General features: G+C 35.8%; 1 protein-coding gene across 1 annotated transcript; it reads left to right on the top strand.

Annotated features, from left to right (window-relative positions):
- LOC117688913 (arrestin domain-containing protein 3) lies at positions 1-11,628 on the top strand. Its single transcript, XM_034467863.2, has 8 exons — positions 1-157; positions 5,068-5,208; positions 6,407-6,553; positions 8,866-9,089; positions 9,218-9,397; positions 9,822-10,001; positions 10,747-10,930; positions 11,088-11,628. The coding sequence occupies exons 2-8, from the start codon at positions 5,091-5,093 to the stop codon at positions 11,234-11,236; spliced, it is 1,182 nt and encodes a 393-aa protein (XP_034323754.2). The 5' UTR covers positions 1-157; positions 5,068-5,090; the 3' UTR covers positions 11,237-11,628.
- The last annotated feature ends 1,651 nt before the right edge of the window (positions 11,629-13,279 follow it).

Raw genomic sequence — 13,279 nt, 5'->3', positions numbered from 1 at the left:
AACCAAGCCAAGATAAACAAGCATCAACGCATATGCAGTAAAACCAACAAACAGCTGCGCGGTGCTTGGCACACCTAACAGCTAGTACTAACTGAACAGCCTTGTCGAGTGTAACAAGCATTAATTATGATGGACCATCGAATCGCTGAGTTATAAGGTTGTATAATATTTTCATTTACACTCCTCTGACACTACTATAATAGTATGGAGTTCATAATGTTTATCTTCATGCTCATTAACATTTTTTAAGGTATGGCGGGCAGTTCCTGCGTGACCTTACTGATTTTTGTTGCATGCACATGTATATGTATTGTGAAGGTATACCCCCTAGATATGATAGGTTACAATGTATTTTGTAAAGTTCATTATCTACAAAAGGTTTGCTTCCAAACTTCAAACGTATGAGAGTTTTGTCTGATATTGCCTTACCTGTATATTTTATGTAAATTTCTGTGACCGCAGTTATTTGATATATGCTTCACGCCACATTTGACGAAAAATAAAAATAAGCTCTATGAACATAACTGATTTCAAAGACAATGACTAATAGTATATAGCGATCAGCAATGTTGCATACACATAGATGATAAGAGCCTAGATGATTTTAAGGCTGTATTATGCATTTTGTTATAGTAAAATTGGACAATTTATATATATACAAATCCCAATTCCTAATTCCTAATAAATAAATATACAAGTCTGTTTCAAAGTATCATTTTTTTTACATTTACTATATGCTTAATTCCAAGTTACACCACACCATAAACCCTGCTATAGTCTGTCCCAAGACATACTGATTTATGCAGCACATTTGGACAATTTTAATCAATATGCACATACTTATGAAAGTAGTGCAACTGATATCAATAAAAGCAAAAATATCCAAGATAATATATTCATTGAAACATTGTTTTTTACTCCAAAAGAAAAACACAAGAACGATAACAGATTTTTGTACACAGATTTAAAATGGGAAATGTTGACATCGCACAATTTTTCAAAGTTATCATCCGGGCATAACTTTAGGTCTGTAGCTCCAGGTCTGAAAAAATTCGGATGGACGACCTGGGAGCTACAATGCTACCCATTCAAAAAATTGTGTATTTATTGCGCACAAAAACGTGTTTACATGGCTCTGAAAGTGTTTAACTATGGAGGGTAATCGTGTTCAAAAATCCAGACATGTAAACTTGTAAATCCGAATATGTAATCGTGTTGGTGTGTGAGTCTGAGTATGAATATGTGTAATTCTGATCGTGTAACCTTTAAAACTCGGGGATAAACACTTTAGAGTTGACCCCGCAGGTCTTTAATCTAATTTTTCCTACAGATGCTAATTGCAGCTGTAAAATGCTGTTTGTTTATTCACATGTAACCTGCAAGTATAATACAAACTTACATCTGTAATCTCTGCATTTGTATTTCCGTTTTCTGAAATATCACGGCTGACATCTTACAAATTGACAAATGTAAAGTCTACAAGTTTGTCGAATTTTGACATGACCATATATGGAAACAGTGACGTCACCGATAGAAAAAGGATAGCTGCAGGTAAAGGCATGCCGTAATCGCCGGAATAAGGACGGAATAAATAAAAAAAAATATTAGGTAGGCCTATAATCATAATATCTCTGAATAACAACATTTCATAGAAAGTATCATTTTTCGGAAAATTGAATTAGGAGATTGGTGTACATTTTATCAAGAGAATGTATAAAAGATGCGAGTAAAGTATTCGATCGGCTTCAGATATCCTCTTAGAACTGAAAAAAAATACATTTAATGACTTTGTATGAATACACGTGTATACAGATATTTACGCATTCTTATTCATAGGCGTCGGAACCGGGTGAGGGGCAAGGGGGGCTTAGCCAAGTTGCCAAGTTAGACCTAACCATTAGGAACATAGCAACAGGGTTGATTCAGCCCCCCCCCCCCCCTCCCACTTTTTCCTCGCAACAAACAAAATTGTTCCTTAAAAGACCTTAAAGAGAATGAAATATTAATAGTGATAGTAGGTATACTAGTAGAGTCATAGTAGGTATACTAGCACACACCCCCCCCCCCCCACCACCATCACCACGGATTAGGAATTTCATGATTTGGGGGAAAAAAACTGGGCAGGTAAGATTGGAGTTATAGGTATACCTCCCCCCACGGATTATATAGGATTTTCATGATTTTGGGAATTCTTGTCAAGATTTTGTATGATTACTTTAGCCCCCCTTTCAATTTGCTTCCGACGCCACTGTTATTAGCTAGAGTACATGCAACAAATTGTTAAAGTATAGGCCTCGGCTGAATTAAGAAAATATCTCCAAATGCATCCTTATCGCTACCACAAAGTTGTGAAAAGACCCCTCCCCTCCCCCCCCCCCCCCGCGCAGCACATCCCCCGCGAAAATTTACACGGGGTCGGCCAGCTGAGTTACAAAGTTATCAATAAGAACTATTTAAAGACATTGGTTTTGAGATTGTGATTAATATGAGACATGAGAAGCGACACCCCCTTAAAAAATGAATAAAAATTTCAAAGATAAGGTTAACTGTCGTGAAATTAAAATGTGTATGATTTATTTTAAGAAATGTTTCTTTGCATTGTCGGCAATATATGGGGAAAAAAGCCTATCATGCAGGTAAAAATTGGCATTTTTTAAATTATTTCAAGCAATTATTACGGAATATGAGCATGACGTCCTGAATGTCGGTTCAATACAGACTCACTTTGTGAAGTTGGTTGATAAAAATTTTCTGGAGAGCTATATACCGGTATTATAATACAGCTTTACAGCCACTTGTGAACTAGCTGCAGGTCTATAGCTCCTGGTTTGAAAAAAATCAGATGGACAACCTGGGAGCTACAGTGCCTCCCATAGTAAAACTTTACCAAATCTTTGCAGGTCGTTTATTCTAACTAATTCAGAAAAATAACAAGAGTACAGCTGTCAATGTAACAGCAAACTGGGTTTTCTTTTGTGTGAACATTATCCATAATCCATTTGTCAATCCTGAATTGATAAATACTACATATCGAAAGAAATGGGGTACTCTATATGCAAAGTTTTTGCCCAAAAATGACTAAGTTTAACAGCTGAAATATCATAAATTATCAGAAATCTAAATCCTAGCAATTTGCATACCTCTGATATATGTATAATTGATCTGCAAAAGAACAACTTCCTATCTTGAAAACTGTTCGAGGAGTTATCGGTACAATAAGGGTATATTTTTGACAGCCACTCGCCCGCCCGCCATTTTTACTATTTCAATAATCGGAAACCCGGTTAAAAATTCTCTCTCAAAATTCGTAGAATTCATAAGCAATGGAGTTACATGGGACCTCACGGCGGTCTTCGAACCCCATGCCGCTTAAAATATATTTACCCCCTTAGGAAATTTTTTGATCCGTCTCATTTTTAGAAAAGAGTACGCATTAACTTTTATTCCAGCTTAAATTACATGTCAAATTTTTTTTTTTTATAGAAATAAGATATTAGGCATTTCCTTTTATAATACCACGAGATTTATATTACGGAAATTAGCGCATTCATCACATCGGCAACGATTTTTTTTCTTCATGAACCTCTTCCTGTTTGGTCCAGTTTCAATCATACCTCATTTTTTAAAAATAAAAATAATACTGGTGTTTTCGATAGAAAAGGTGTCGTTCATTAAAAGCTTATTGCGACAGTTTAGCTGAATATTATGTTTATTTTTCGTTCATTCCGGCGGTTACGGCATATGCCTTTTCCCGCAGCAAGGCAGTTGCCATATAAGGTCATGTCAAAATTCGACAAACTTGTAGACTTTACATTTGTCAATTTGTGTCATGTCAGATGTGCTATTGCCGAGCCTGGAGTTACAAATGCAGAAACTACGGATTGAAAGTGTGCAAAGTTGAAGGATTAATTAACTAATGTAAACAATTAAGTTGCAAAATGTGCATCATGCGAAGGAACTGAGTCAAATCTTACACGTATGTATGCCCGAGTTTTTTAGGTTACACGATCAGCATTACATACTCCGGCTTACACATCAACACGATTGCATATTCAGATTTACAAGTTTACATGTCTGGATTTTTGAACACGATTACCCTCCATATTTAACCACCATCACCAATCCCCTAAAGTGAAGTGGTGCAGTTTGTTTACAATGTCATGTAAAAATGGCGACTCTTGTCTCGGTGTAAACTTGACATACAAGTACTTGATTTTTCAAGGTTGATAGCCTGCTCCGGAGAAAGTCTTGGGCAAATAAAGAGACGATGTCAGTAGTAAATTGCATGAAAAATTTAATGGTACCAATTCTTTTCACAGAATATGCGTATAAATAAGGCGAATCAGTCCAAAACTAGCGCACGATTTTATGTGCAATATATACACAACTTTTTTTTTCAATGGGTGGCAACTGTAGCTCCCAGCTCCTCTATCCGATTTTTTTTTCAGACCGGGAGCTAAAGACTTGCATCTAGGTATTGTTCAATTCAAAATCCCTGCACTCCTTAATTTTAGCAAGGGACGTTTCAAATGAGAAAATTTTTCATACTGTTGATTGATCAAACATCCTTTGATCGCCGGGGTATTTATGATTATCGAGTAATTAAGCAAAATGTGAATCGATGATATCTTGAATGAACAAACTGGAAGCTGTAGGGGCCCCCCAAACGCCTCATCTGAAACATGATTATACATGTATATTACAAAAAACTCGAAGAAAAGACATAATTTGCGTTTGCATTCTCTGAGTATAATGAGTTGATAATTTTGATAACGGCGTGATCAAATCCAATAAAACCCAAACAGATTTATGATAAATATGATCACGCCCCGACCGAAATTATTACCTCATAATATTCAAAGAATGACTTCTTATTACTTATATTTATATAGTTTTCAGATATTGTACGATTAGATATTTGAATATAAATAAGCAAACCCCGCTTGCGCCCCAGTTATATGTCATTCGAATTTATTGTACAAAATCAATACGTAGTGTTATCACTGGCAAAGACACTAAAAAAAATCTAAAGATTTTATGATGCATTTTTAAAAATTCTATTCTCAGGTGAAAACAACCCCTTTGTTACAATGGGAAAGCTGAGGGCTTTTATCATTGAGTTGGACAACCCACAGGGCGTCTTTTTTGCCGGGAATTGTGTCTCCGGGAGGTTGTACATTGAGCTGGATGCAGAGATGAACATGAGGGGTAATTTCTGGACATGGTTATGCTTCTTTCAATTTTCAGATGAGTAACATACATTTGTTGAAACTAGAACTTGAACACTTTAATATGGTTCGAAAAGAGTATCTCTTATTCTTTTTGATAATAAATAATGTGAATGCATTTTTTTTTTCGTTTAAGTTATGAAATCATAATTATTATTATCTATTCCAGCCGTAATTTTTTTTTTTTTGAAATTTGGGTGAAATGGTGGGGATGGGGGCTCACAGAGCTAAATTTATTTGATTTTCATTAACACATCGTTATCGTTAATCCTTTCACTCGTGTAATGTAGGGAATTGAGGTAAATATTCTTTTGCTTTCTGTTCAACATTAAAAAGAAGCATGACTGGTTTCATTTCCCAAGTCAAGAGTTTCTGATCCGCTCCGCTCTACATAAACCCTTGATCGAATAGGCAGAGTTTAACGGGGTTAGAAACCTCGCACGCTGGTTGGTGTTATACAAGTTTGCATGATCCAATAAGAAATGTTAATTGTGCATTGATTAATGTTGAACCGTTGAGACAGGCTAGTAAGTATTTGACTTACTGCTATCGGTTTTTAGTCCGAGTGAATCCATCTTTTCTACAAATTTGATTTTGTTCATGGGAGCAGCCCTACTGCTAAATTATTTCTGTCGGTCAGAACAATTTCAATTTCAATTCTTTATTCACTCAGGACCAGTTCACTGGTATTTGAGGTTCAAAATCAGTATATACAAATGTACGCAAACACAGGAGCACATGAACAGTAGGAGTAATAATGATAAAAAAGGTTAAGTTTACAATACAGTAGGTTGTTAAAGTTGGTTTCTGGAAGAACAGACTTTAAAAATTTTCTTTAGTTAATAAATTTTGACAAGTTTTTTAGTTTTTTTACATTAAAAGTATTCATGAGCTCGTTAAATTTTATAATATTTGGGTTTTCATAATATCTCTACAAAAACAAGAGGTCACAAAAGTTAAAAAATGAGTACTCTCACTAGATGGCGTAGTCGTTAACTCGCATATGTATTGTCTTTTCGGTCAAGAGTTTATGAAGAGCGGAGCGGATCAGAAATCCTTGACTTGGGAATATAGGCTGGTTTGGAAATTAGCACAAATTTTAAAGAACTTTCATTTAAATGGCAGTTTTAATTCATATTCAGGTTCTTAGATATTTCTCACATTTTTTCTAATATCAGAAATAAGGTTGAAATTCAAAGGAGCTGCAAATGTTTACTGGACAGAATCACGCACCACAGGGACCGGAAGTAAAGCCGAAACGGTAACAGATAGTTACAGTGCGCACGAAACATATTTCGAACAACGTGTTCCAGTTTTTGGAAAAGGTGCTGTTTACTCTAGTATAACAAAGTTCTGTTTTCTCTCTTTTTTGTTGTTGTTTCGAATTGTTAAACTCTACACAAATCGTTATATTAATTTCTGAAGAAAATCTGTTCATATTAATTAAGAAGATGGGGGAATAAGACAGGGAAAATGCCAACGTGGGCTCAGATAAGATACTGAAAAATGAATACATCAAAATATCTGTAAAGTCTTTCAAAAATTCGTTCAAACGATGTATATTTTACACAACATCGATTTCTAAACCTTAGATAAATGGGCTCAATACTTGGAATACATTGATTTGAACTGGCATTTTTGTACCAAATTTTCAAATAGTGTCATTTTTAGCTCACCTGAGCCAAAGGCTCAAGTGAGCTTTTCTGATCACAATTTGTCCGTTGTCTGTCGTTGTCGTTGTCGTCGTCGTTGTCGTCGTCGTTGTAAACTTTTCACATTTTCATCTTCTTGTGAAGAACCACTGGGCAGATTTCAACCAAATTTGGCACAAAGCACCACTAGGTGAAGGGGATTCAAGTTTCTTCAAATGAAATTCCACGCCCTTTTTAAAGGGGAGATAATTGAGAATTATTGAAAATTTCTTGGTATTTTTCAAAAATCTTCTTCTCAAAAACTATTCGGCCTGAAAAGCTTAAACTTGTGTGGAGGCATCCTCAGGTAGTGTATATTCAAGTTTGTTCAAATCATGGTCCCCGGGGGTAGGGAGGGGCCACAAGAGGGGGATCAAGTTTTACATAGGAATATGTAGAGAAAATCTTTAAAAATCTTCTTCTCAAAAACTATCAGGCCGGAAAAGATCAAATTGAAATGGGAGCATCCTTAGGTAGTGTAGATTCAAGTTTGTTCAAATCATGGTCCCCGGGGGTAAGGTGGGGCCACAATTTGGGGATCAAGTTTTACATAGGAATATATAGAGAAAATCTTCAAAAATCTTCTTCTCAAAAACTGTTCGGCCGGAAAAGCTCAAATTAAAATGGAAGCATCCTCAGGTAGTGTAGATTCAAGTTTGTTCCAATCATGGTCCCCGGGCATAGGGTGGGGCCACAAGAGGGGGATCAAGTTTTACATATGAATAGATAGCGAAAATCTTTAAAAATCTTCTTCTCAAAAACTATCAGGCCAGAAAAGCTCAAATTTGATTGGAAGCATCCTCAGATAGAGTAGATTCAAGTTTGTTCAAATCATAGTCCCCGGGGGTAGGGTGGGGCCACAAGAGGGGGATCAAGTTTTACATAGGAATATATAGAGAAAATCTTTAAAAATTTTCTTCTCAAAAACTATTAAGCCAGAAAAGCTCAAATCAAAATGGAAGCATCCTCAGGTAGTGTAGATTCAAGTTTGTTCAAATCATGGTCCCTGGGGGTAGGGAGGGGCCACAATTGGGGGATCAAGTTTTACATAGGAATATATAGAGAAAATCTTTAAAAATCTTCTTCTCAAAAACTATTCGGCCTGAAAAACTCATATTAAAATGGAAGCATCCTCAGGTAGTGTTGATTCAGGTTTGTTCAAATCATAGTCCCCGGGGGTAGGGTGGGGCCACAATTGGGGGATCAATTTTTACAATTTTTACATATGAATAAATAGAGAAATTTTTTAAAAATCTTCTTCCCAAAAACTATTAGGCCAGGAAAGCTCAAATTTGAGTGGAAGCATCCTCAGATAGTGTAGATTCAAGTTTGTTCAAATCATGGTCCCCGGGGGTAGGGTGGGGCCACAATTGGGGGATCAAGTTTTACATAGGAATATTTAGAGAAAATCTTTAAAAATATTCTGGGAAAGTTTTCGGTCCAAAACTCAGTACTTAATGTGAAAGCACAGGTTATGCAGATTTATGTTTGATGAAACCATGATTCCCTAGAGAAAAGTGGGGCCACGACATGGGAGGGGGGGGGAGTATATAGGAATAGAGAAAAATCTTCTTACAGTTACAACAACAAAAGGGGCTTGGTATTTACCAAAAAATAAGAGGTGGATAAAATTGGCAGATTTTCAATTTTTTTTTTAACAAGATCTATTGTACTCAGTTGTCAGGATATTTTGATACTGTAATGCTAATTTGATCAGAATTAAGGAAATTGTTGCTCAGGTGAGCGATGTGGCCCCTGGGCCTCTTGTTTAAATCTTTAATGCCTCTCCTTTATAGATTGAGTCTGCGCTCCGCATTTTTTTGTCATATTCTAAAGAAGTTCTAATGAAAAGATAAATCAATCGACAAAAACAGATGACTCACTACTATATACATTAGAAATATCATTTTGTATCCCAGCAATTGAACGCTTTCTTTTAATGAAAGGTGTTGGAATGGGCAGTGAAAATAGTTTACCCCCAGGGGAGCACTTCTTTCCATTTTCCCTTCAACTGCCTCCTACCTTACCCTCGTCATTTGAGGGCGGGGTAGGATACGTCCGTTATACAATCAAGGGGACCATTGACAAGCCGTGGAAGTTTGACCATGACACAAAAAGACCTTTCACCGTCACGTCATTATTAGACTTGAACACCTATCCCAACGCTACGGTATAAAACCTCGTTATTTATTTATTTATCTATTTATGGCATCACACTATTTCTCAATAAGTTTGTCATAACATAATTATACGTTAATAATCTTTATTAAATCCTGATACGTTGTGTCTTCTGAACAGAGTGAGGTAAGGAATCTCCATCAGAAATACCTGTGCTGTTTGTGCTGTAGGTCCGGACCGATTTCCGGACTAATTAAATTGGACAGATCCGGATACGTTCCTGGAGAAATGGTACCATTCAACGCTGAAATCCAAAACATGAGCTCGAGGGACTGTGCTCCATCTCTCAAATTGAATATGGTAAATATGGTGAACATATATTTTGATTTTTTTTAATTAGAGTTTTACATATTTCTAGAAACGCATGATAAAGAATAAGACAATTGTATGTATATTTTTTTAGATTTCAGTGTCCTTTATGATTTTAAGGCGGGCTTTTGCTAAAGCAAAGCTTGGCCGTTGGCAGGCAAACCGCCGATGTTACTAGAAATAGAACAACTGCAAAAGTAAACAAAAATTGAAAAGCGTTAAAAAAAAGCTTCCTCTGAACAAATAAAAAGTCACTCAGAAAGCAATACCTTATTAAGTAAATCTCAGATTACGCATGCTTACTGGGTGGTGGTTGGGAGAGGTTTAAGGGGACCCCAAAGTGTTCCTGTTTATGCATGGTATGGAACCGAGGAAGGTAGTTGCCCATACATAACTCATAGCTTCTGCATTGAAGGTTACTCTTTTCCACGCTACTACCAGTACAAAAACAACCTCACAGGAAATCATCAGAATGAATCACCAAGTCGTCCCCGCGGGAGAAACAGAGATCTGGACAGACCGAATTCAGGTCCCTCCTTTGCCTCCCTCTTTTCTCATGGGGTGCAGCATCATCGATATCAATTATAATTTAGAGGTAAAAAAACCCCATGCATTACACATGTGGTCTTTTTTTGTGATAACAAGAATTATTATTGTTTCACTGTAAACCAAAGTTGATATCGATGAGAAATATTGAATATAGTTTTGAATAATGATTAATTTACAAATAAGTATTAAAATTAGGTCTTTTTTAAACTCAACTAGTCAATAGTTGACAAAATTTATACATTTGTCTGCTTGTGGCTTTCTGATGACTTGAAAAAGAAATTAAAACGGCATCAAATAACATGAAGTGTATAGTTTATACCCGAGAGTGTCCCCGAGAAGATTAGTAGATGAACATGTTGTTTTGTTTGACATTTCTAAAGAGAGTTAATCTAAAAATTTATTTTCTAGATTGAAATAGAGCAGCCATTTTATGTTTTATGACTTGAAATAACTCTACACAATTAAAGTTACATAATGTATAAAATAATCGGATAATCGAATTTAAGTTTTTTTAAAATGACATCGGAAAAAAGAGATGTTATAGAATGTTATACATTTGGGAGGTGTTACAGTTACGCATTCAAAAACATCATGCGGAATTGCAAGTTAATGTATCTTTGAAAAAAAAAATGTCGATTCTTTTCTTCTTAAAAAAAATATTTTAGAATCGTGTAGCCCTTATATTTGTTGGGATATTAGCGGAAGTTTCACGCCACCTAGGCGTTAATACAGGAAAAGAAAGTAAACAAACAAATGCATAATTATGAAATATTCCAATGTTCTAACTGTAGTTAACCATTGCACCCTCTGGACCAGCTTATGATCTTAAGGTTCCTGTGCCGATCATCATTGGAACAATACCGTTGTACTCTGTTGTCCAGCAATACCAAACACAATATGAAACATCTCTTCAAGAACAAACACCTCCCTATGCTCCGCAAGGGGCGGAAACCTCACTAACGCAACTACCCATGCGTAAGTCAAATTGAATTTAGATCTAGAAGTGAAGAGTTCGTAGTGACATAGTATGCATTTCTGTATCAATATGATTATAGAATAACAAATCCTAAACATTTTTTTTTCAAAACTTCAGTATCAGCCATTGTTGAAAAAGATTACTTTTTCGTTGCAGCGCCCCCTAGCTACAGTGAGTGTGTGTTCGGTAAAACCAACATCCGGGAGGAAGACGACTCCGAACACACGCGGGGAGAAATGGACTACGCCCCGGCCTACACCTATTATGACTGGTCCAAACAGTCTCAGTTCAATTTAAAAATATGACTTATAACAATCATATTTCTAAGCTGACAGAGATACTTTTATATTTATGCTTGGCAAAACCTCATTTGTTTACACAGTCATGTACTTACGATTATTTTTTTTAAAAATGTTCTTAAAGTTTTACGATATTGTATGAATCTCATTTCTCCATTGATGTCATATATATCTTGCTTACAAAGGATATTAAGATAATTTTGATGCATTAATGCTTAAAAGTCGACATCATATTATCTTGTAGCTGTGTTCACGTACATGTAGAGTTGATATCAAATTAAGGACGGAATTTTTGCAATATTTTGTGTATTTGTCCTTTTATACATCAATCTTTCTAGCTGCATGTCTAGATTAATTCAGATTTTTTTTCCAAGCATATAAATCTTTAAAACATTGAACAGCAAGTTACATGTATATGCCTTTACGTGTTCTCTCATAATCTCTCTCATTATATGACAATATTTATGTAGCGTTAAAAATCAAAAATATTAAAGCTGTAGCCATAAAAAAACTGCCATGCAACAAAATATGGTATCAACATGATATCGCATTAAGAATTCAATGCGATATGATACATTTGTAATGTTTGGAAACTGCATTTTAGACTTGTTAAAAAAATCACGGTCACATTAGCATATTATCATCATGCGTTCATGGTTGTAACATATGCATGATGGTAATTAATTTATGTCAGATTCAACGGAACACACATTAGCTAAATCATTCCCTGATACTGATCTAACACTTTTTATTTTGCATTTTAAAAATGATTAATTTTTAGCTCACCTGAGCTGAAAGCTCAAGTGAGCTATTCTGATCACATTTTGTCTGTCGTCCGTCTGTCTGTCCGTCTGTCTGTAAACTTTTCACATTTTCAACATCTTTTTTCAAGAACCACTGGGCCAATTTCAACCAAACGTGGCACAAAGCATCCTTAGCCTAAGGGGATTCAAAGTTGTGAAAATTAAGGACCACGCCCTTTTATAAGGACCACGCCCTTTTGCAAAGGGAGATAATTAGGAATTTATGAAAATTTTCGAGAAAGTTTCAAAAATCATCTTCTCATGAACCATAAGACCAGGAAAGCTGAAACTTGTGTGAAAGCATCATCAGGTAGTGTATATTCAAAGTTGTGAAAATCATGACCTCCGGTGGTAGGGTGGGGCCACAATGGGGGGGGGTCGAAGTTTAACATGAATATATAGAGTAAATCTTTAAAAATCTTCTTCTCAGAAACTAATCAGCCAGCAAAGCTGAAACTTGTGTGAAAGCATCCTCAGGTAGTGTAGATTCAAAGTTGTGAAAATCGTGACCCTCGGGGGTAGAATGGGGCCACAATGGGGGGGGGGGGGTCAAAAGTTTACATAGGAATATACAGAGAAAAATCTGAGAAAATTTTCTTCTCATGAACCATAAGACCAGGAAAGCTGAAACTTGTGTGGAAGCATCCTCAGGTAGTGTAGATTCCATGTTGTGAAAATCGTTACCACGGGCGGTAGGATGGGGCCACAATGGGGGGGAGGGGTCGAAGTTTTCCATAGGAATATATAGAGTAAATCTTTAAAAATCTTCTTCTCAGAAACTAATCAGCCAGGAATGCTGAAACTTGTGTGGAAGCATCCTCAGGTAGTGTAGATTCAAAGTTGTGAAAATCATGATCACCAGGGGTAGGGTGAGGCCACAATGGGGGGTTAAATTTTAACAAAGGAATATATAGAGTAAATCTTTAAAAATCTTCTTCTCAGAAACTAATCAGCCAGATGATTCTTTATAATTGTTAAGACTTTGGCCCCAGGACAATTCTTTGGCCTCACAAGAAGGTTCAGAGTTTGATGTAGGTTTATATCCCATAAATAAACTATTGTTAAGGATCTTTTTGAGAACTGCAATGCTCAACATATGATATGACTATAAAATCATCCTGTTAGAAAATGGACTAATGATTATAAACATAAGAATATCTAGGGGGAAAATGAATAAATTTTAATTTTAAATAAATTGAAAAAAATAAATTTTATTTATACAGGATCTACATGTATTATTGTACAT

The sequence above is a fragment of the Magallana gigas genome, chromosome 6, assembly GCF_963853765.1.
Source record: "Magallana gigas chromosome 6, xbMagGiga1.1, whole genome shotgun sequence".
Classification (NCBI taxonomy): Eukaryota; Metazoa; Mollusca; class Bivalvia; order Ostreida; family Ostreidae; genus Magallana; species Magallana gigas.
The sequence above is the reverse complement of the archived record's forward strand: the minus strand, read 5'-3'. Positions and strand labels throughout refer to the sequence as shown.